The 20,215-nt window shown below is 38.3% G+C and overlaps 1 protein-coding gene across 2 annotated transcripts in view; it reads right to left on the bottom strand.

Moving 5' to 3' along the window:
• PGAP1 (post-GPI attachment to proteins inositol deacylase 1) overlaps window positions 1–19,939 on the bottom strand; it is a 79,420-nt gene extending 59,481 nt beyond the window's left edge. For both annotated transcript variants that reach the window (XM_032278784.1, XM_032278785.1), the window contains exons 1-5: window positions 19,675–19,939; window positions 12,425–12,578; window positions 8,834–9,009; window positions 4,553–4,724; window positions 842–999 (exon numbers count right to left, since the gene is read on the bottom strand). In XM_032278784.1, the coding sequence (XP_032134675.1) occupies window positions 842–999; window positions 4,553–4,724; window positions 8,834–9,009; window positions 12,425–12,578; window positions 19,675–19,821 (807 nt within the window). In that variant the 5' untranslated portion in view covers window positions 19,822–19,939. The remainder of the gene's footprint in view (window positions 1–841; window positions 1,000–4,552; window positions 4,725–8,833; window positions 9,010–12,424; window positions 12,579–19,674) is intronic.
• Between the last annotated feature and the right edge of the window lie 276 nt (window positions 19,940–20,215).

The raw sequence follows: 20,215 nt of genomic DNA, 5'->3' as shown, positions 1-20,215 counted from the left end.
TATACTACTTATACTATCAAAGCTAATCATGTTATTATAAAATTGGTAAACTTGCATTCAAATTTAGCATTCAGGAGTATGTTATATGTTTGATATTCCACTATGATTACATATAGTGTAACACAGATATAACTAGATTCCCCTGGATTCCAATCCACACATTCTTCTAGTTACAACTCTAATCAATGAATAGGCTCTTATTTTGGACAAGAAACCATTATTCCTCAATAAAAGGGTCATTTTTACCACATTTTGAAGATCCTTTGTACTTTTTTTTTTTTAAGTCAAAGTCTTGTTCTGTCATCAGGCTGAGGTGCAGTGATAAAAATCACAGCTCACTGTAACCTCAAAACTCCTGGGCTCAAGTGATTTTCCTGCCTCAACCTCCTGAGTAGCTCAGGCTATTGGTACGCACCACCATGCCTAAATTAGCTTGGCTAATTTTTAATTTTTTTGTATTTTGTAGAGATGGGGGGGTGGTCTCCCTATGTTGCCCAGGCTGGTCTTGAACTCCTGGCTCAAGCAGTCCTCCTGTCTTGGCCTCTCAAGGCACTAGAATTATAGGCATAAGCGATGGTTCCTGGCCATCCTTTTTACTCCCTGTGGACATAAGCATCCACAACTCTGCCCTCCCAACACATTCATGTTCATTCGTTCATTCATTCATTCATTTTCTCTTTCATTCCCTCTCTCTCTCACACACACACACACGCATGCACATACAGCAGTCCTACGCCACTAACTCAGCAGTCATTACCACGCAGCTATATATTATTTCTTCTTTCATGTTCCACTGGGTCTATTACATTACTATTTCAGTAGAATCTTAAAAAAAGATTACCACAACAGATAAGGCACTGGTATGATGGCTTAATTTTGGGAGAAAAGTCAATCCTGAACGAACTTGGTAATCCCGGAATCCTCCAGCTACAGAAAGTGTGGTTAAATTTATTTGTCGAGCATTTAGAATCCAATAGTTGTTTACAGTCATATAAAAATCTGGTAGGGAATAAAAAAGAGACATTAAAAAATAGTAGCCATTCCCTGCAACAAGATATTTATACAGTAATATTAATATTTAACTGAATTTGTCCTTAAGTCATTTCATCTATAGTGTGTTATTCACATTTCCCTATTTTCAGTAAAATCAGTATCTTTACACATATTCCAGCTTCCTCATTAAATCAAAGTGCAAATACTAAGAGTTACTAAAGGCATTAATTGAAAAAAGATACCCAGGTTTTACTAGCTTCGGATCCATATGCAAATACCTTTCTACATTCCACAAGGATGAGGCTTACTCATGAGTCACACGGTATAGCAAAAAGGGAAAACCCTAATATTCTTCCAAAGATAAGAATTTACTATGCTACTGTTGCAGACATTTGTGGTGTTGGCTTCATGGTATATGCACATGTTCAAACCCATCAAACTGTGTATATTACATATGTGCAGTATTTAATATATCAATTACCCTCAATATAATGTGTTTTTTTAAAGGGAAAAAAAAAAAAAAAAAGAGCTGTAGACCCCTCCCCATGATGGCAGTGTCCCAGCTTAAAAAGGCTTAGTAAGTCTCTTCTGTGGCCAACCACCATAACAAAGTACTATTTAAATTCTTACAATCTATCAGGACAATACTACTGACATTAGTCTTAGGACTACGCTGCTTAGGGTTCAACCCATTTAGTGTAACAAGTAGTTCAAAGGGAAGAACCTGCAGACAATTTTTCACTTTGTCTATTGAGGTGAGAAAATTCTAGTGTCAAAGACCAAACAGAGGCTAGGGCAGGGGATTTCTCAATTCTTTTTCTGATTATCAAAACTTAATGCATTTTTATCCTGGCATTTGATCCCACTCAGGGTTCCAAACATTGGGTACAGCAAGCTGCCCCCATTAAAGATCCCAGCAGTACTTACTTAGATCACCACCTAGCAGACTGACTCTTAACATCTGGAGAACCTGGGATGTAAGTATCAGTGGGGCACACATGACATATGTCTAAATAGTTTAAAAAATAAAAAATCCAGCTAATAACCTGTTAAATCAAATATAGTTTTTTCTGCCTATTTTGAAAAATATATCATTGAAATAACCTGGAAGGCCAGGTTCAAAATTAAGAATTCTCAGACACCTCAGAGTTAGCCACTGGATGGTGGCAGAATGGAGGGGAGCAGATCTCTAGCCTCTTACTGTGCTTCTCTTCCCATCCCAGTTCGATCCCGCATGGCAAGGGCCTCATGTGCACATGCAAGCTCTGTCTGTACTTCCTGCAGAGCTATGCCTTGGCCACAGCTCAAGCTTAGGATTCTACATACCTGCCCTCAGCAGAACAAAGAAAATGAAGAGACCCACACAGGTCTTGGAAGCAGGCTTGGGGCATATAGACAAGAAAAGTCTGGAGGCTTGGTTAGCTAGATCACAGTGTAGAAGTAAAGACACAGGCTCCACACGGGGAAGCTACTTAGCCTTCATGCTTCTCATACTGTGGGAAAGGGTAGGGGCAGAGCAGCAGGAACTTCTAAAGTGCAGATCCTAGTGCAAGGTCTCCTTCCTCCTATTGAAAGGCAGTAGTTTCACCAAGTATAAACAGGAAATCTACTTGAGAGGTCACATAGACCTCTGTCTCTCAAAACCTTAAAATTTTCATTCTAATTTTGACTTAGTAAAATAAAGTGAATAAATCTAGAATAAAAGGAAAGACAAATTACAGGAAAGACATCCTAACTTTAAGAATCACTTTCAGTCTGAGCCTTTTAGACAAAACAGTGCCACCCTCCAAAGCAATAAAACCTATTGAAGGTACAGTCCTCAAATAATTTTTAAAATATATTTGAGTCATTCTTATTTAATCTACATGGCTCATCTACATATACCATATAAAATACAATAATATAAAGAGTTCTCAATTACAGTGACAAGTACTGACTTTTAGCCTTTAATTTTTTTTTCCCCAAACCTAAGGTCATTTAAGATTATTAGACTACAACAAATTTAAACAACTTCAATATTTTAAAATTGAAATGTTTCCTCATTAAAAGACTTCTACAGGCAAAATTTAAATATACTAACTGAAAAACTGAGCCTCATAATAATTACCATTGCACCAGATACTTAACAGAAAATAAATGATTCTTTGGCAATGCTGTTATGTTAAGATGAGCACTTTAGAGAAACTACTTTGGTATGGAGTCACTGGTGAATATTTCTCACTTAACTACAATCAAAATTTTCATCAAAATTAAGATAATGCAAATTTTAATAGGTAAGAAGCTATATACATTTACTAACCAGGAAGAATTCTTTCTAAAGATTTTCTTCTATTCATATAATATTCCTATAAGCAGTGAGGATAATGTTTAGTTTTTTGTTTTTTTTTTTTAGCAAGTTGAGATAACTGGTATTTAATTCTTATTTTGTGACATTATCACTATTTGATTAGACGACATCAATCACAAACTTCCACTTTTCATTCAAAATTCCTGCAAGATTATAGTATTATCTGCGGTTTTATTTCCTATGTTAATGTACTTCAATTAAGAGACAGTACATCATGCAAAGGTTAAGAGCACAAGGCCAGAAGCAAGTTTGTGAGGGTCAAATATTGGTTTCACTACTTTCTTGCCACATGACTCTGGGCAAGAACTTTACCTTGGCCTTTTTCTATCCATAAACATGAAGATAATAATGGTACCTACCTCACAGGACTGCAGTGAGGATTAAGCATGGTAATATATCATATGAAGTCTTTAATACCCAAATTATAATGAGTTCAATAAATATTAGGAATTATACCTCATTAAATAAAGTGTTAGTATACCTATGTATTTAAAAACTAGACATTGCTACTATTCTACTTAAATATAAGCTTATTTTTGATACAGTCCTAAAACAGTTAACAAAGAATAGGAAGTTTAAACACATCTTAAGAGACAGGGTATCGTCCTCAAAAATAACTAAACTGGCCAGGCATGGTGGCTTATACCTGTCATCCCAGCACTTTGGGAGGCAGAAATAGGCAGATCACTTGAGGTCAGCAGTTTGAGATCAGCCTGGCCAATGTGGTGAAACCCTGTCTCTACTAAAAATATAAAAATTAGTGGGGATGGTGGCACACACCTGTATTCCCAGCTACTTGAAAGGTTGAAGCATGAAAATCGCTTAAACCTGGGAGGCAGAGGTTGCAGTGAGCTGAGATTACACCACTGCACTCCAGACTGGGTGAAAGAGCAAGACTCCCTGTCTCAAAAACAAACAAACAAACAAACAAAAACTAAATGGAAGCCCTAGCTCCTGGGAATTATAAAACACATGTCAACCATATTAAGATGCTATGGAAACAGAAAACATAACAGTAGTTTCAATTATAAGCCTAAATTCAAAGATTTAAAAACAGAGACACTCAGAATTGGAAGTGCTGGTTTGCAATTGAGTTGCTTGATACATGGATACATCTGTAGCATACTCTAAGGGGAATAGCTGTAGGGATTTATTTATTTAATCCTAAACAACAATAGGCAGGTCAGCTAATGTTTATGTAACAGTACTCACCTGTAATGAAACGATCTAATGGCATCACAGGAGCAACATGAGGTGTGGCTTGTGTAATAAGAAGATTTATCAGATCATGCTTAAAATTCGTCAGTGTAAGCAATGCTCTTGCAACAAGGCCACCCATAGAATGACCAATTATTGCCACACTTTTTGGAGCAAATTCTTGACCCTATTAAAAGAAACCACCATGTCATAATTAAGCTTAGTATCATTTAAAAAATACTAAATAGTTCTCTCTGCATATGAGCAATTTTACAGGAAAAAGAAAATCAAACTATATAAGCTCCCGTCATAAGGTACAGAAATACATTTTCATATAGTTTTAATTAGTGTATACATACTATTTTGTGTTCTGCCAAACATTCTTAATAGGTATATCTTGGTTTTCTAAGCCAATGGGAACACTTGGTTGAGCAAATCATGTTTATACTAGTTGTTACACTACATGTAATCTGAGGAGTAATTATATTTGGTATATAGCAGATTATTAGGTTTTACAAGACATACAAAATCAGATCATTTGTTTGAAACTTAAAATACTACCCAAAAAAAAAGCCAAGACAATTACAGTTGTGATAGCAATATACTACCTTATCATGTTAACTTTATTATTATTATTATTATTATTATTGAGATGGAGTCTTGCTCTGTCACCCAGGCTGAAGTGTAGTGGTGTGATCTCAGTTCACTGTAACCTCTGCCTCCTGGGTTCAAGCAATTCTCCTGCCTCTGCCTCCCAAGTATCTGGGACTACAGGTGTGTGTCATCAAAACTAGCTGAATTTTTGTATTTTTAGTGGAGATGGTGTTTCACTGCACTAACCAGGATGGTCTCCAACTCCTGACCTCATGATCCGCCCACCTTGGCCTCTCAAAGTGCTGGGACTACTGGCATAAGCCACCGAGCCTGGCCCATGTTGTTATCTTTTATCTCATCCAATTATTTCTCTATTGTGCATTTGGGTTTAAAAGTGAAACAGCATTCCAAACATTTATTCACTGACAATTACATATATTTTATTTTTTAGAGAAGTGCTTTTCAAAAAGATCTTTTGTTTTCACCAATCTCCTCAGTCTCATTACCATACTTTAGCTCATCATCTCCAACACTGATCCTTCCTACATACCATCTCTTCTCAATGAGTAGACTGAATCTTGTGCAGAAGAGTTAACATAGGAGGCCTGAGACTGCTGTCCTTGGCATGGACTGGATACAAGGTTGGCTCTCGGCTGTAATCTGGAACCTTATATTTGGGGGAGATTCCCACCATTCCCTAAATGATAAGAGTGACTAAACTGCTTGTGCAAACAACATGTTTGATGCTGAACACCTGTTGTCCTCCAGGCTGGAATTTTGGTATGTGCTAGGCAGAGAGTATCTGTGTGATACGACCCCAGTAAAAACCATGGGCACTGAGTCTCTAATGAGCTTCCCTTGTGGACAGTATTTCAGCAATGTCATAATATGCTGATTTAGGAATCAAGCGAGTCCTTGGTGATTGCCAAATACAGACCTGATCTTAGCAAAAGCCAGCCCCTACAACTGTGCTCTGAAACCTGTCCCCTTTGACCTTCTCAAGTACATCACTCTAGCAATCCTTTTCATCTTCTTGCATTATTGCTTTTCTCTCTCTAGATCATTTTCATTAGTGTATAAATATACTGGTATTCTCTCTTAAAATACTTGTATTCTCAAGTATATCACTCTAGCAATTAGTGTATAAATATACTGTCATTAGTGTATAAATATATTGTTATTCTCTTTTAATATACTTGTATTCTCAAGTACATCACTCTAGCAATCCTTCTCTTGCATTATTGCTTTTCTCTCTCTAGAACATTTCATTAGTATATAAATATATTGTTATTCTCTCTTAAAAATAACTCCCTTTTAATTCTCACTTTCCCCTTAGTAACTTCTCTACATTTCTTTACAGCAAATCTCTAAAAACAAGTTGCAGGCCAGGCACAGTGGCTCACGCTTGTAATCACAGTACTTTGGGAGGCTGAGGCGGGTGAATCACTTCAGGTCAGGAGTTCAAGACCAGTCTGGCTAACATGGCAAAACCCAGTCTCTACTAAAAATACAAAAATTAGCCAGGCGTGGTGGCATGTGCCTGTAGTCCCAGCTACGAAGGAGGCTGAGGCATGAGAGTCACTTGAACCCAGGAGGCAGAGGTTGCAGTGAGCCAAGATCATGCCACTGCATTCCAGCCTGGTGACAGAGTGAGAACCTGTCTCAAAAAACAAACAAAATAAAAAGCAAGTTGTATACACAGTACTTGCTGTCTCCAATTTCTCAACTTCCACACACTCTTAAATCAATTTCAATCAGACTTTTACCCCAACATGCCACCAAAACTGTCCTTGCCAAATCACCAACGAATCCAACAGCCAATTCTTAATTCTCTTAATTCTTTTTCTTTTCTTTTTCTTTTATTTTTTTGAGACAGGGTCTTACTCTGTCACCCAGGCTGGAGTGCAATGGCACAATCATTGGGGCTCACTGGAGTCCCAATCTCCTAGGTTCCAAGCAGATCCTCCTATCTCAGCCTCCCAAGTAGCTGGGACTACAAGCATACACCACCACGTCCAGCTAATTTTTTTTTTTTTTTTTTTTTAGACACAGGGTCTCCCTATGTTGCCTAGGCTACAATGGACAATTATTAATCCTCATCTTATTTGACCTATCAGCAGCGTTTGACACAGTTGATCACTTCTTCCTTCTTTGAAATATTTACGTTAGTTTATTTGACAACAAACTCTCCTGGTTCTCCCTTTACCTCACTGGCTACTCCTTTTTAGTTTCTGGTTCTGCTTCCTTCTCTTGTCTCCTCATTTTTTTTTTCTTTTCTTTTCTGAGATGGAGTTTCACTCTTTTTGCCCAGGCTGGAGTGCAATGGCGTGATCTCGGCTCACTGCAACCTCTGCCACCCAGGTTCAAGTGATGCTCCTGCCTCAGCCTCCTGAGTAGCTGGGATTACAGGCATGTGCCACCATGCCTGGCTACTTTCATATTTTTAGCAGAAACAGGATTTTTCTATGTTGGTCAGGCTGGTCAAGGCTGGCCCAACCTCAGGTGGTCCACCTGCCTTGGCCTGGGAAAGTGCTGGAATTACAGGCATGAGCCACCAGGCCCAGCTGTCTCTCGTCATTTCTTAAAACTGAAGTGAATCAGGCCTCGGTCCTTAGATCACTTCTTTTTCATATCTTTGTTGATCTCTTCCAATCCAGTGGCTTTAAATATATCTACACACTGTCAACCCCCCAGTAATTATCTTGAGGCTGTACCGCTTCTCTTGAACTCTAGCCTTGAACACCACCTGCACAGTAACATATATGGAATGTCTAATGTGCATCTCAAACTGAATCTGTCTAAAACTAAATTCTTAATCTCCTCCAAATCTGTCCCTCCTACATTCTTCCCTACCTCAGTTAATGGCAGTCAATCTTTCCAGTTGTTTAGCCAAAAAACTTGGGGTCATCCTTAACTCTTCTTTTCCTCTCACTATGCCCTTCCATATCTGATCTGCCAGCAAATTGTAATGTCTCAGCCTTTAATTTCTCATCACTTCAGCTGCCACCACCTTGATTTAAACTACCACTATGCCTTGAACACACCCCACCACTTCCTCCTTAGCATGCCACTGTTTTATAACTACTTTTCCTGTGTAGTATGGCATTCAAAGATTGAAAAATGCGCATTTTTAGAGTCCCTTTCTTTGCCTCACTCTCTTCTTTCTCATACCGTGTCACATTTAGCTGCTTCAGCAGCCCTCAATTTCAATTCTCTACTTTCTTTAGCTAAGTGATAACAATGTTGCCCCATGGTCTGGAAAATGCTTCCAGGCAAAAAACCAGAGCAATCATGGGGCTCACTTCTTCCAGGGATCACAGTCCTTTGCTGTTCTGTTGTCCAGCATCTCAAATCAGGTGCCTCAGATATCTTGACCAGTTTTACTTTACAGTTGTTTACAAATGCAGGTGGTCATAGCTAGAGGCAGAAATCTATACTAATGGTTTTTAGGTAATGCGTCGCACTCTTAATTTATATATATAGTTTTAAAAAGTTTTTCTTCCTGAATTCACCATAAGAAACATTTCTTATAAATTTAAACTTCAAAACCATTACTGAGATCAAGACAAAAGACTCTCACAAAAAAATCTTTGTGGCATCTCTGCTTCAACTTCCAATACATGATTTAAAGTATACTGAATCCCTTTTTTAAAAAGATGCTGATAGGTTGCACCACTATTGATTTGCATACTTATCTCTCACCTTATAGAGTTTGAGAATTGTTTTAATACATTCATGTACAAACTTGGTCTGCTTCTGAAGACTTCCGCCATACAGTGCCACCAGTTCTTCATTGAAGTTCACACTAAAGAAGTCAAAGTGGTACTTGAAGTCAATGTCCTCTGCTTTTCTAAGTGCGATAGAGCCAATAGAACGAACTGTGGAGGAAAAGAATGAAGTGCACATTAAACAATACCTTTTTTTAAATTTTGAGATGGAGTTTTGCTCTTTGTTTCCCAGACTGGAGTGCAATGGTGAGATCTCAGCTCACTGCAACCTCCGCCTCCTGGATTCAAGCGATTCTCCTGCCTCAGCCTCCCAAGTAGCTGGGATTACAGGCATGCGCCACCATGCCTGGCTATTTTTGTAGTTTTAGTAGAGATGGGTTTTCTCCATGTTGGTCAGGCTGGTGTTGAGCTCCCAACTTCAGGTGATCCACCTACCTAGGCCTCCCAAAGTGCTGGGATTACAGGTGTGAGCTACTGTGTCCTGCCCTAAACAATACTTTTAAGTTTCATCCCTTCTTTCTTCAGAATTTCTTTAAAAATAACTTTATTCTGCAACTCAAATATAAACCACCTATTTCAGGAAGAAATTCATTAATAGTACCAATTGAGAACAAACTAACCTAGCAACTGTATGCGTTGAATGCAGTAACTATGCCCTAAATATTTTTAAAATTAAATAAATAAAAAGCAAGCAGATCACTTATTCTACCTTCTTTTTGTTGTCCTAATCCAACACCATTATCTCTTGTCTGAACTACTCTAACAGTTTCTTTACTCGTCCCCCTGTTTCCACTCTTTTTGTTCTTATTGTTTTGCGATCTTTTTAAAACTTTTATTATAAACTGCTTAGATGGCATAAAAAATTGTAGCATATGGTTTAGCAAACAAAATACCTGTCTGCAATTTCATTTTTAAAAAACATATACAATAGATGCATTATAATCCACATATTATACAACTCACTATATAAACTGTAAAATTAAATGGTTGTTAGTATATTCACCATCTCTGGTATATATTGTATAACCATCTCTGAAATATAACAGTAGGTATTTTTTAATTACTTCAAAAACAAAACTCTGTGCCTACTGGCAGTCACTCCCCATTTCTTCATTCCTCCCAACCTCTAGGCCTAACAAGCACTGATCTACTTTCTGTCCCTGTGAGTTTGCCTATTCTGGACATCTCGTATAATATGTGGCCTTTTGGAATTGGCTTCTTTCACATAGCACGATGTTTTCAAGGTTCATCCATGTTGTGGGAGGTATCAGTACTTCATTCCTCCTTTTTATTGAATAATATTGCATTGTATGAAGATGTCACGTTTGATTTATCTCTTCATCAGCTGAGGGCCATTTAAATTATTTCCACCTTTTGGTTATTATACGCTGCTATGAATGTTTATATACAAGTTTTTGTGTGGGTATGTGTTTATTTTTCTTGGGTAGATACCTAGGAGTGGAATATTACATGATAGCTCAGTGTTCAACATTCTGAGGAACTGCCAAACAGTTTTCCAAAGTAGCTGCACATTTTACATTTCCACCAGCAATGTATGAGGATTCCAATTTCCCTGCATCTCCACCAACACTTGTTGTTATCTGTCTTCTTTTTTACAACTATCCTAGTAGGTATGAAGTGGTATCTCATTTTTATGTATAGTTCTATGATGACTTACGATGTTTTAGTATCTTTCCTGCTTCCACTCTTGCCCTGCAAAGGAAAGTCTCTTCATAGCGAAGCCAGAGTGATCTTCTTTTTAAAAGTGAATCACATCTACCAGATTGCTTAAAAATTTAATATCGGACAATTCCAGTGTTGTAAAGGACATGGAGCAAAGGAAAGTAAAATATACTGCTTATAAGAATATACATTAGCACAGTCAGTAAAGATTAAAAAGATATACATAACCTATAACATGGAATTACACTCTTAAGTATGTATCTTACAGAAACATAGTATCTTCACGACACATATGGAATAATATTCATTATTTGTAATTGCCAATAAATGTAAACATTTATTCTGTCCAAAGACAGAATGGACAAACCATGGTATGGTCATACAACAGAAATAATAGAGAATAAGGAAAATGAACTTGGATGAATTTTAAAGATAATGCTGAGTGGAAGAAGCCGGACACAAAAGAATACATACTGAATGACTATATTCATATTACAAAATTTAAAAACAGCCTCAAATAAATAGACCATATTAAGCAAAACTACAAAGAAAGTTAAGGAAATTACTATCTTAACATTAGGATTGTAATTATATCAAGAAAGAGAGGAGGGAGTTTTAACCATGAAGGGGCACATAAGGGGTTTCCAGGTCACTGGTAATCTACTTCTAGACTAAGGTTTGGTTTCATGGGTATTTATTTTATAATAATTTGTAAACAAGTATCTATGTCCTATGTATTTCTATGTATGTAATATTTCAAATACAAAGATAAATTTTAAAAATCAGATTATATTTTTCTTACTCAAAGCCCTCCAACAGTTTCTCATTCATTCGAAGTCTTTTCCACAGCCTATGTGATATGGCCTGTGGCTACTTTTCCAGTCTTATCTCTTTTCGCTTTCTCTAGTCACAGTAACTTTGAATGCACAAAGCATGTTCCTGCCTCCTGATTTGCTTCCCTAATCAATGCTTCCCTCAGTCAAACCTCTCCTCAAACGTCATCTCCTCACAATGGACTTTCCTGACCACCTCATCTAAACTAGCCACCTCCTGACCCTTTTATATTCTACCAACTTAGTCTGTTTTTCTTTCTAGCCTTTAACACTACTGACATATTTGTTTGATCACTGTCCTCCCAATAAGCATATAAATTTGATGAGAGAGGGACTTTATCTGTCTTGATATGCTCTGGATCCCTAGAGAACACAGCCTGGCTCATGGTAGATACCTGTAGATACGTGCTAGGTGAATAAACACGTAAATAACTGCGCATGTTGAAACAATTCCAATCCATTAAATAAGAAAGCAGGTTTTAGTTTAAAACAAAATTAATTCCAGTTTACTTAGCTGTTATGCCAGAAATAACCGCTATATCTCCAAGCCAACATCAATTTGGAATCTGTACATGCAATTTCCCTATCCTTACCTTTCTATGTTCCTCCCAATACTTTCAGATCTCTCTAACTTAAATAACTCCAAAAGAAGGAAACTAATCTCTCTTATTTTGCATAACATTAGCCACTGATTTACTTCCCTAATCAATGCTTAAGCTTCTGTTCTCTTTGCCATTCATTTCCAGCAGAAATGTGTTTCCTCTGCTGATTCCCCAAGGGGTTCCCCCTTTATCATCTACTCATCCCATCCCACTCCACCTTACTCTTTTTATTTCTCTCTTTGCAAAGTGGTCTTCAATTTTTCTAAGTACTTCTCACATGTATTCTCTCAGAAAATGTCATATTTTGGTCTCTCTGTAAGCCCAATATAGTACTTCAAACACAGCATGCATTTCATTTACTTTATTTGATTCACTGAGTATGGATATGATTCAAATTTTTTGAGTTGAATTTTATAGCTCTCAAAACTTACTTCCAGTGAAACTTACCTTGTTTATAACTTCCAGCATTACCAGGAAGAAAGAGAACTGGAATACCCGTCAAAGGGAGAATTTTGTGTTCTTCAGCATAGGATCCTTCTCCATAAAGATATAACTCATATGCTGGATAGCGTTTTGCCAGTTTCTTTGGAAGTTCTATTTTCTACATTTAAAAAAATGTAGTTTCACTTTAATCAATTTTATTAATACAGTTCAGCCTCATCATATGCAATTCTGAATTATGCAAATTTGAAATAGTACAATATAAAATATTACTGATATTAAAACCATACTTCATACACAAAACAAGTTCTACTTGCAGTTTATTCATATAGAGAATCGATCTTGAATTGCGTGAATTTTGAAACATGTAGTCTTCAGGAAAACGTAAAAGAGGACTAATTGAATTTCTAACCAACACAAATTACTCAAAATGGCCACTGACAATGGCAGAAACCACTGGTATATGTCAACAAGTTACATGTTAACATAGTTGGATAAGTATCAATTATACTTCAAAATGATAAAGGCTTTCTATCATCAAATCTTTTTTTCCATTTTTAACTATTTTGAAATGTCTCTTTTACTCAGACCCAACTATATATTTCAGTTGTTACAGCTTCAAAAGAAAGTACATCGTGTTACAATGTAGCTTACAATTTAATATGCTTTGGCCTACAATATGCTTAACAAATTAATCTGAACCTTATAGCCATGTCTTAGTCAAGATATGTACACTCTTCTTACCATAAACATTCCGGTGAATTAGTATCTATTTCAGTTTTCATGGACCAGGTAAATGGTTTGTTGGCAAACCTTAAACTACTCTGCAATTCATGTTATTGTATACCAATAATACAGCAGCTCACCTAACTACTCAGTCAGTAGCTCACCTAAATTTTTTTCAGCGTAGTATAAATTATCTCTTAAGGTCATCCTGAAAGGTAGACATCTATAAAAGTGGTAGTAAAGTATACATACACCCTTTTGCTCCTTTTCTTTTTTTTATTTTAAAGGACAGAAACCATTAAGAATGAAACCAATTACATTGGACAGTAATGTCTACATAGAGCTAGCAGTGCTGTACATGTGGTATGTGCTTGATAAAAGAATTTAACTACAAAGTGAATTTCAAAACCTGTAAATGTTGCTAATGACTGCTGAAAACCCTCATTGTTCCAAAAACAAAAAAATTCTGATCATTTGTGCACCTTCCTAAATATCCCTTTGAGGATATTAACATAAACAATCTATGCCAATAACACCATGGAAACATCAGCAGAGACTGTAAGCTTAAGATACTAGCAACCTTAGTTATCTCCCCAAAAACTTAAAATACAGAAATAATAACCCCACTATTTCTTTTATATTTAATACATGTACTTCAATTCAAATTAGTCCCAATACTGATTGTGCACAGTATATTGATTATATTTTGAATATAATCAAAACTGAAAATGACACAATTGTTTACTTCTCTAGGTACAAATTAAACAAAAAGTAAACAGGGTTGGGCATAGTGGCTCATGCCTGTAATCCCAGCACTCTGGGAGGCTGAGGCAGTTGGATCACGAGGTCAGGAGTTCAAAACTAGCCTGATCACCATGGTGAAACCTTGTCTCTACTAAAAACACAAAAGTTAGCTGGGCATGGTGGCACACGCCTATAGTCACAACTACTCAGGAGACTGAAGCAGGAGAATCGCTTGAACCCAGGAGGTGGAGGCTGCAGTGAGCCAAGATCCAACCACTGCACTTTAACCTGGGCCACAGAGTGAGGCTCTGTCTCAAAAAAAAAAAAAAAAAAAAAAAAACCATAAGAGAACAGTAGCTAAACAAAGTTTGGACTAGTTGAAAATTAACTCAAAAACAGGAAACTATCAAATATATCTAAAAAAAATTTAATTTTCTTGAGACAGAAAAGGAAGCAACAAAATACATTCGATATATTTCATAACATACTATTGTGAAAGCAATTTTATAGTGAGAAAGAATATTTTTAAAAATATGAATGTATACAGTGTTTTTTAAAAAAGTATGGAGATAGAAAAAGAAGTTAGAACAAAAAAATAAGAGAAGAGGCAAGAATGGTGGGAGTTGTAGGCAAATGGTAAAACTCCATTTCTAGACAGAGTTCAAGTTGAAAGGGAGTAGGAAAGACTCAGGAGAGGTAATTTACCAGATTGACAGAAAAGGTATAGGCATACAAAAAGGATGCTGATAAGAAAATAGAATATGGTCAAGGGATTTTAAAAGGAAAATACTTAAGGGAGCAGGACTCCAATGTAAATTTTTTATTCCATAAAGTTTTGTTCAGTTTTTTTTTTGTTGTTTGTTTGTTTTTTGAGACGGAGTCTCGCACTGTCGCCCAGGCTATAGTGCAGTGGCGTGATCTCGGTTCACTGTAGTCTCCGCCTTCCGGGTTCAAGCAATTCTCCTGCCTCAGCCTCCCAAGTAGCTGGGACTACAGGCATGAGTCACCAAGCCCAGCTAATTTTTTTTGAATTTTTAGTAGAGATGGAGTTTCACCATGTTAGCCAGGATGGTCTTGAACACCTGACCTCGTGATCTGCCCACCTTGGCCTCCCAAAGTGCTAGGATTACAGGCGTCAGCCACCGCACCCAGCCTCTATATAGTTTATTTTAAATAAGCAACACCTCTTCCATATTAAGATCAATTACCTTTATATTTAAATATTATCTCCACAATCCTAACTCTCCTGTCCTCCTTCGTTGACTCTACTTTAGTGTGAGTTCTTCTTAACTCTACATAAACTCTCTCAAAAGACAAAATTTTTAACAAACTCCCAAGTACTAGAAAAACATTGATTTAAGAAACTAAAGTATCTATGATATTACTTAATTGTGAACTTAAACTGAAAAATAAAGTTTGATCTCCATAACTAACCAAAAAGAAAAACGACTTTGATCAAGATTCATACACAGTTTTTAAGATCTCTCGAAGAGCTCTCAGTCAGCCCTTTGCTTACCACCCCCCATAAGAGTAGTTCTAGGGGCGGCTGGGCAGAGCGGCTCATGCCTGTAATCCCAGCACTTTGGGTGGCCGAGGTGGGCAGATCAAGACCCACCTCGATCATGTTGGCCAGGCTGGTCCGGAGGTCGAGACCAGTTTGGCCAACATGGTGAAACCCCGTATATATTAAAATACAAAAATTAGCTGGGCATGGCAATGCATGCCTGTAATCCCAGCTAGGTCAAAGGCTGAGGCAGGAAAATCCCTTGAACCAGGGAGGAGGAGGTTGCAATGTACCGAGATCGTGCCACTGCACTCCAGCCTGGTAGCCTGGTGACAGAGCTAGACTCCTTCTAAAAAAAAAAAAAAAAAAGGCCTTAAGGACAACTGAATTTTTCAGATTTGTCTCTCCTTGCATAGTCTGCCTTCTATAATCCATAGTTCACACTAACACACACACACACACACACACACACACACACACACACACACACACACGGCTTAAGAGAGAGTCCTTTAAAATCTAGCTCTAATAATTCTTACCTACTTTTTTTTTTTTTTTTGAGACAGGGTCCCACTCTTGTTGTCCAAGCTGCAGTGCAGTGGTGCAATCTTGTCTCACTGTAGCTTCGACTTCTCAGGCTCAAGTGATCCTCCCATCTCAGCCTCCTTAGCTGAGACTACAGGTGGCCCATGCCATCACACTTGGCTAATTTTTTTTTTTTTTTTTAAGTAGAGACAGGGTTTCGCCATGTTATCCAGGCTGGTCTCTAACTCCTGGACTCAAGTTATTCGCCCACCTTGGCCTCCCAAATTGATAGGATTACAGGTGTGAGCCACCTCACCCTGCCCTTACCTACTTTCTTATAACTTACACGACATGTTTTAAAATGTATTTTTAATATGTTTTTGAATTCAAGATTCAAAAGGATATACATTGAAAAGGATCTCTCCTGCCCATGGTCCTTCAGCCATCCAGTTGACCTACCCTAGAAAGCAACCTGTTATCAGTTTGTGTGTGCTTCTAGAAATATTTCACATATATATAAGCAAATATGTGTATAGATTTTAGTTTTGATATAATGGTAATATATTATAAATACTGTTCATGCAACATGTCCTGGTGCATTACCACCTTCACATATACTATTCATGCCTGCAATGTTCTTTCAGTACTTTATACACCCTCCATGGCCCAATTCACTTTGCATCTTCTCTAAAGCCTTTGAACACCCAAGACAAACTTGGAGGGTCTGCTTTCTGTGAAAAGCTTTGTACATACTCTCTTATTGTGAAATTATAACAGTACATTATATCGTAATTATAAATTACATGTCCATTTCCCCCATTGTATTATAAAGACATAAAGACACAAGATATGATTTAGTTCTAATTCCCTTTCACCTACACCAAGTATCTAGATACACCTGGCAAAGTCTGCTCATTCAATAAACAACTTTCTAAATAAATAACACACTTAATAACAAAATATATGACTTTTTTTTATGAGACAGAGTCTTGCTCTCACCCCACCTAGAGGGCAGTGGTGGCACGATATTGGCTCACTGCAACCTCCGCCTTCTGGGTTCAAGCGATTCTCCAGCCTCAGCCTCCTGAGTAGCTGGGACGACAGGCACACACCAACATTTTCTTCCAGAGAGCAACCATTAGGTTACACATATGAAGATAGCCAAAAAAATCACTGTATGAGAGAAAACAACTCAGATGTTTCTTCTAAAATTCTGCAATTTGCCTAAAACCATTTGCTAACAAATAAAAGTTTTGCCTTGCTGTCATAACAGGGCAAGAAGCTTTAAAGGATAAAGTATATTTGCCTTACAGGTTTGAGATATGGGCTCGTGAGATGTTGAATTAACTCCGAATAAGTGACTCTGGGAAAACCAGAGGTAGAAGATGAACAGAGATAATCAAACAATTTTAAATTCAAAACTTCATTTTTGCAAAGAGCTTCAAATTTATCGCCCATCTTTTTTTTTTTTTTTTAATGAAGAATAAAATTGAGTGCATTTCAACTACCTTTCTATTTCTGCTGGCTAAAGAAGATGCAAATAAGCAATAAAAAAGAAGAAAGGCATCAAAAACAGAAGAAAAGCCAATAACTTGGACATCTCACATCTGGGTATCAACCTGTGAACAATTAGAGAGCTGACTATAAAATATAATTAAAAGTAAGCAATATGTAAAATATCTTTAAAACATTTTTATTCATGGAAGCCATTTGGTTCTTAACAGAATGGTCTCATTTATTCAAAAATCTCACTATGTTCAAAATGAATCATTTCTATAGGCAGGTTTTATTGTATCTGTAAGATAACATGACCTGGTATGTGAAATAAAAAGACTAAGAATACAATATAAATACTATCATGAATTAACACAGCTTTTTATGTCATAAAAATAGAACCTCCTAAAAATCAAAAATTTATATCACTGTGATTATTACTGTATTAGCAGATAGAAGTGTAAAATCCCAAAAAAGCAACTTCAATCAAAATAACTAGACCTACACTACCCAACAACAACAAAAACCCAAAGAGCTCTTCACCATTAGCTACACTAATTTTCTGTCTTTCCAGTCAATTTTATGAGGCAGGAAATGCATCTGTGAGATCCATATGCTTTGTTCCCAACACTAAGGAGAACAATTTCTACTTCTGTGAATATTAAAATAGCTTCAATAATTGTAGGAAATCTAAAAATAAATGGGGATTAGTACTGTACTGTTCCAAAATGATTTGAACCAAACTCTTCAATGCAGTACAAAACTAAAGTGATTTACTTCAATCTACTGGAAGGTCCCTAATTATTAAACCAAACATAAGGAGGGAATTATGATAGCTCTATTTTCAGTTTTTAAAAAACTAAACTAAAAAGGTTTGCTTAGAAATGAACAGAGATAGCAGTAACATGTCAAAATCTCCTTCAATGGCATCCCTACCAAATGCTTCCACTCTCTTATCATCATAAATGCAAAACCAAGGTAAGGATGTAAACACAAATGAAATCTAAATTCTGTCCATAGGAAAGAATGTTATTCAGCAATTTAAGCCTTTAGTAGTCTTAAGATCAAAATAATAGAAGAATCATCAAGTAATAGGCTTCCTCCATAATGACTTGTACAAAGAAGCAATCAGGACTTACATCCTTCACCCTAAGAAAAACTGCTGTGATTTTAAGAGTATACTAAAAATGTATTTTACAATACATATTATAGTGCATATACATTTATGGTAGGGAATTACTATTATAATAGGTAGTCCGTAATTAAGAGATGCACTTAGAAATAAAAGAATCATTCGGAAAAAAAATCTTAGGACAGTTGTGTAATTTGTCTGCGCCTCTTTTTACATCGAGTCATGAATGAAATTCTAGATTCTACTATGCCGAACTAACGAAGCCATTGATTGAAAACATTCAAAATGGCATGGAAGCAATGCGGGTGGAGAGGAAAGGGTCTCGTGTCTCTTAAACTCCGAACCCAGCGAGAAAAAAAAAAAAACAGCATCGTTTAATAGATTTTGCATGCAACTAGTAAGAGGCTCGGCAGCTGGGAGACATGGATAAACACAGGTATGCACACACAAGCATGCCCACACACGCACAGCCCCTTAACCTGCAAAACAAGAGGATCCGCAACATCTTTTCAAGAGCGAATCTAGTTTCCAATTTCATAACTCACCGGCTTACCCTTAGGCAAAACCCTGGAGTCTCTAAAAACAGCCTTGGGAACTATCTAGCCAATATACACTCTGCAGACGCTCGGTCCCTTTCTAGAAATGCGAAATCTGACGCGCAAATCACTGGGCGCGAGGGGGAAGAATTTAGGCGCGTGGGAAGCAAAGGAAGGTCCTGGGGCACGGGTTAAGGCAGGAACGCGAGAGGAATGGAGCTTGGGTTTAGGGAGAAGGGTTGAGGTTGCCTCTCTGGGTGTGACCGGGGCTGGGCCCGGCCAGTCAGAAGACCTTGTGCCCAGGATTTGGGGCTGGGGAGAAGGCGGAGGGTCAGCGGAGTAACTACCAGGGCGACCACGAGGATGCTCTCGGGAATCGTCTAACAAACACCTCACCGTGGAGAAAGGACACAAAGCGTAAGTGAGGGGGACAGAAAGGGGATGCAGAGTCTCCCCGGGCGGAGAAAACAGAGGCGAGGACGGGACGGGGGCCCAGGAGGCGCCAAGAGCCAAGGCAGGATGAACCCACAGAAGGAAAAAGGCACCAGAGGCCAGAGTCTTGGAGCACCCGGCCAAGGAGAGGGCAGAACCTTACCTGATACTCCGGGTACTCAAACATGTAGCTCATACTGCACTTATTCTCCTCGAAGCCGAAGAAGACATCCCACAGCCCCAGCGTTGCCATGAAGACCATGAAGACATAAAACGCCAGGTTCCAGAGATTGACTGACTGAAGTAACATGGTGCCGTCGCCACCGCCGACGCCCCCTCTACCTCCGCCGCCGCCGCGGGGCCCCAAGCCCGGACTGAGCGAGCCCGAGGACTGTCCGACCGCCAGCCCCGGAGCCGAGCCCCAGCCGCGCGCGCCTGCGCTGATGCCCGGCCTGCCCGCTCGCCAGCCGCTCAGTGCGCCTGCGCGCACCAGGTCCGCGGCGCCTCTGGCCTGTCGACTCCCAGAGCTGTGGGAGGAGGAGATGTTGCAGCGGGAGCGCGAATCTGAGGGGGAAAAGGAAGTGGGAGAAAGCTGGGTGGGCTGGGCTGAAGGGTGAGGGGAAAGGAGGGAAGTGGGGAGGGAAAGGCGCGAGGAGTGGCTGGAGGGAGGGAAAGAAGAGGGAGCGAGGAGGCATCCAGAGGGG

The sequence above is a fragment of the Sapajus apella genome, unplaced genomic scaffold, assembly GCF_009761245.1.
Source record: "Sapajus apella isolate SASKATOON/1434 unplaced genomic scaffold, GSC_monkey_1.0 scaffold10, whole genome shotgun sequence".
In the NCBI taxonomy this organism is placed as follows: domain Eukaryota; kingdom Metazoa; phylum Chordata; class Mammalia; order Primates; family Cebidae; genus Sapajus; species Sapajus apella.
The sequence above is the reverse complement of the archived record's forward strand: the minus strand, read 5'-3'. Positions and strand labels throughout refer to the sequence as shown.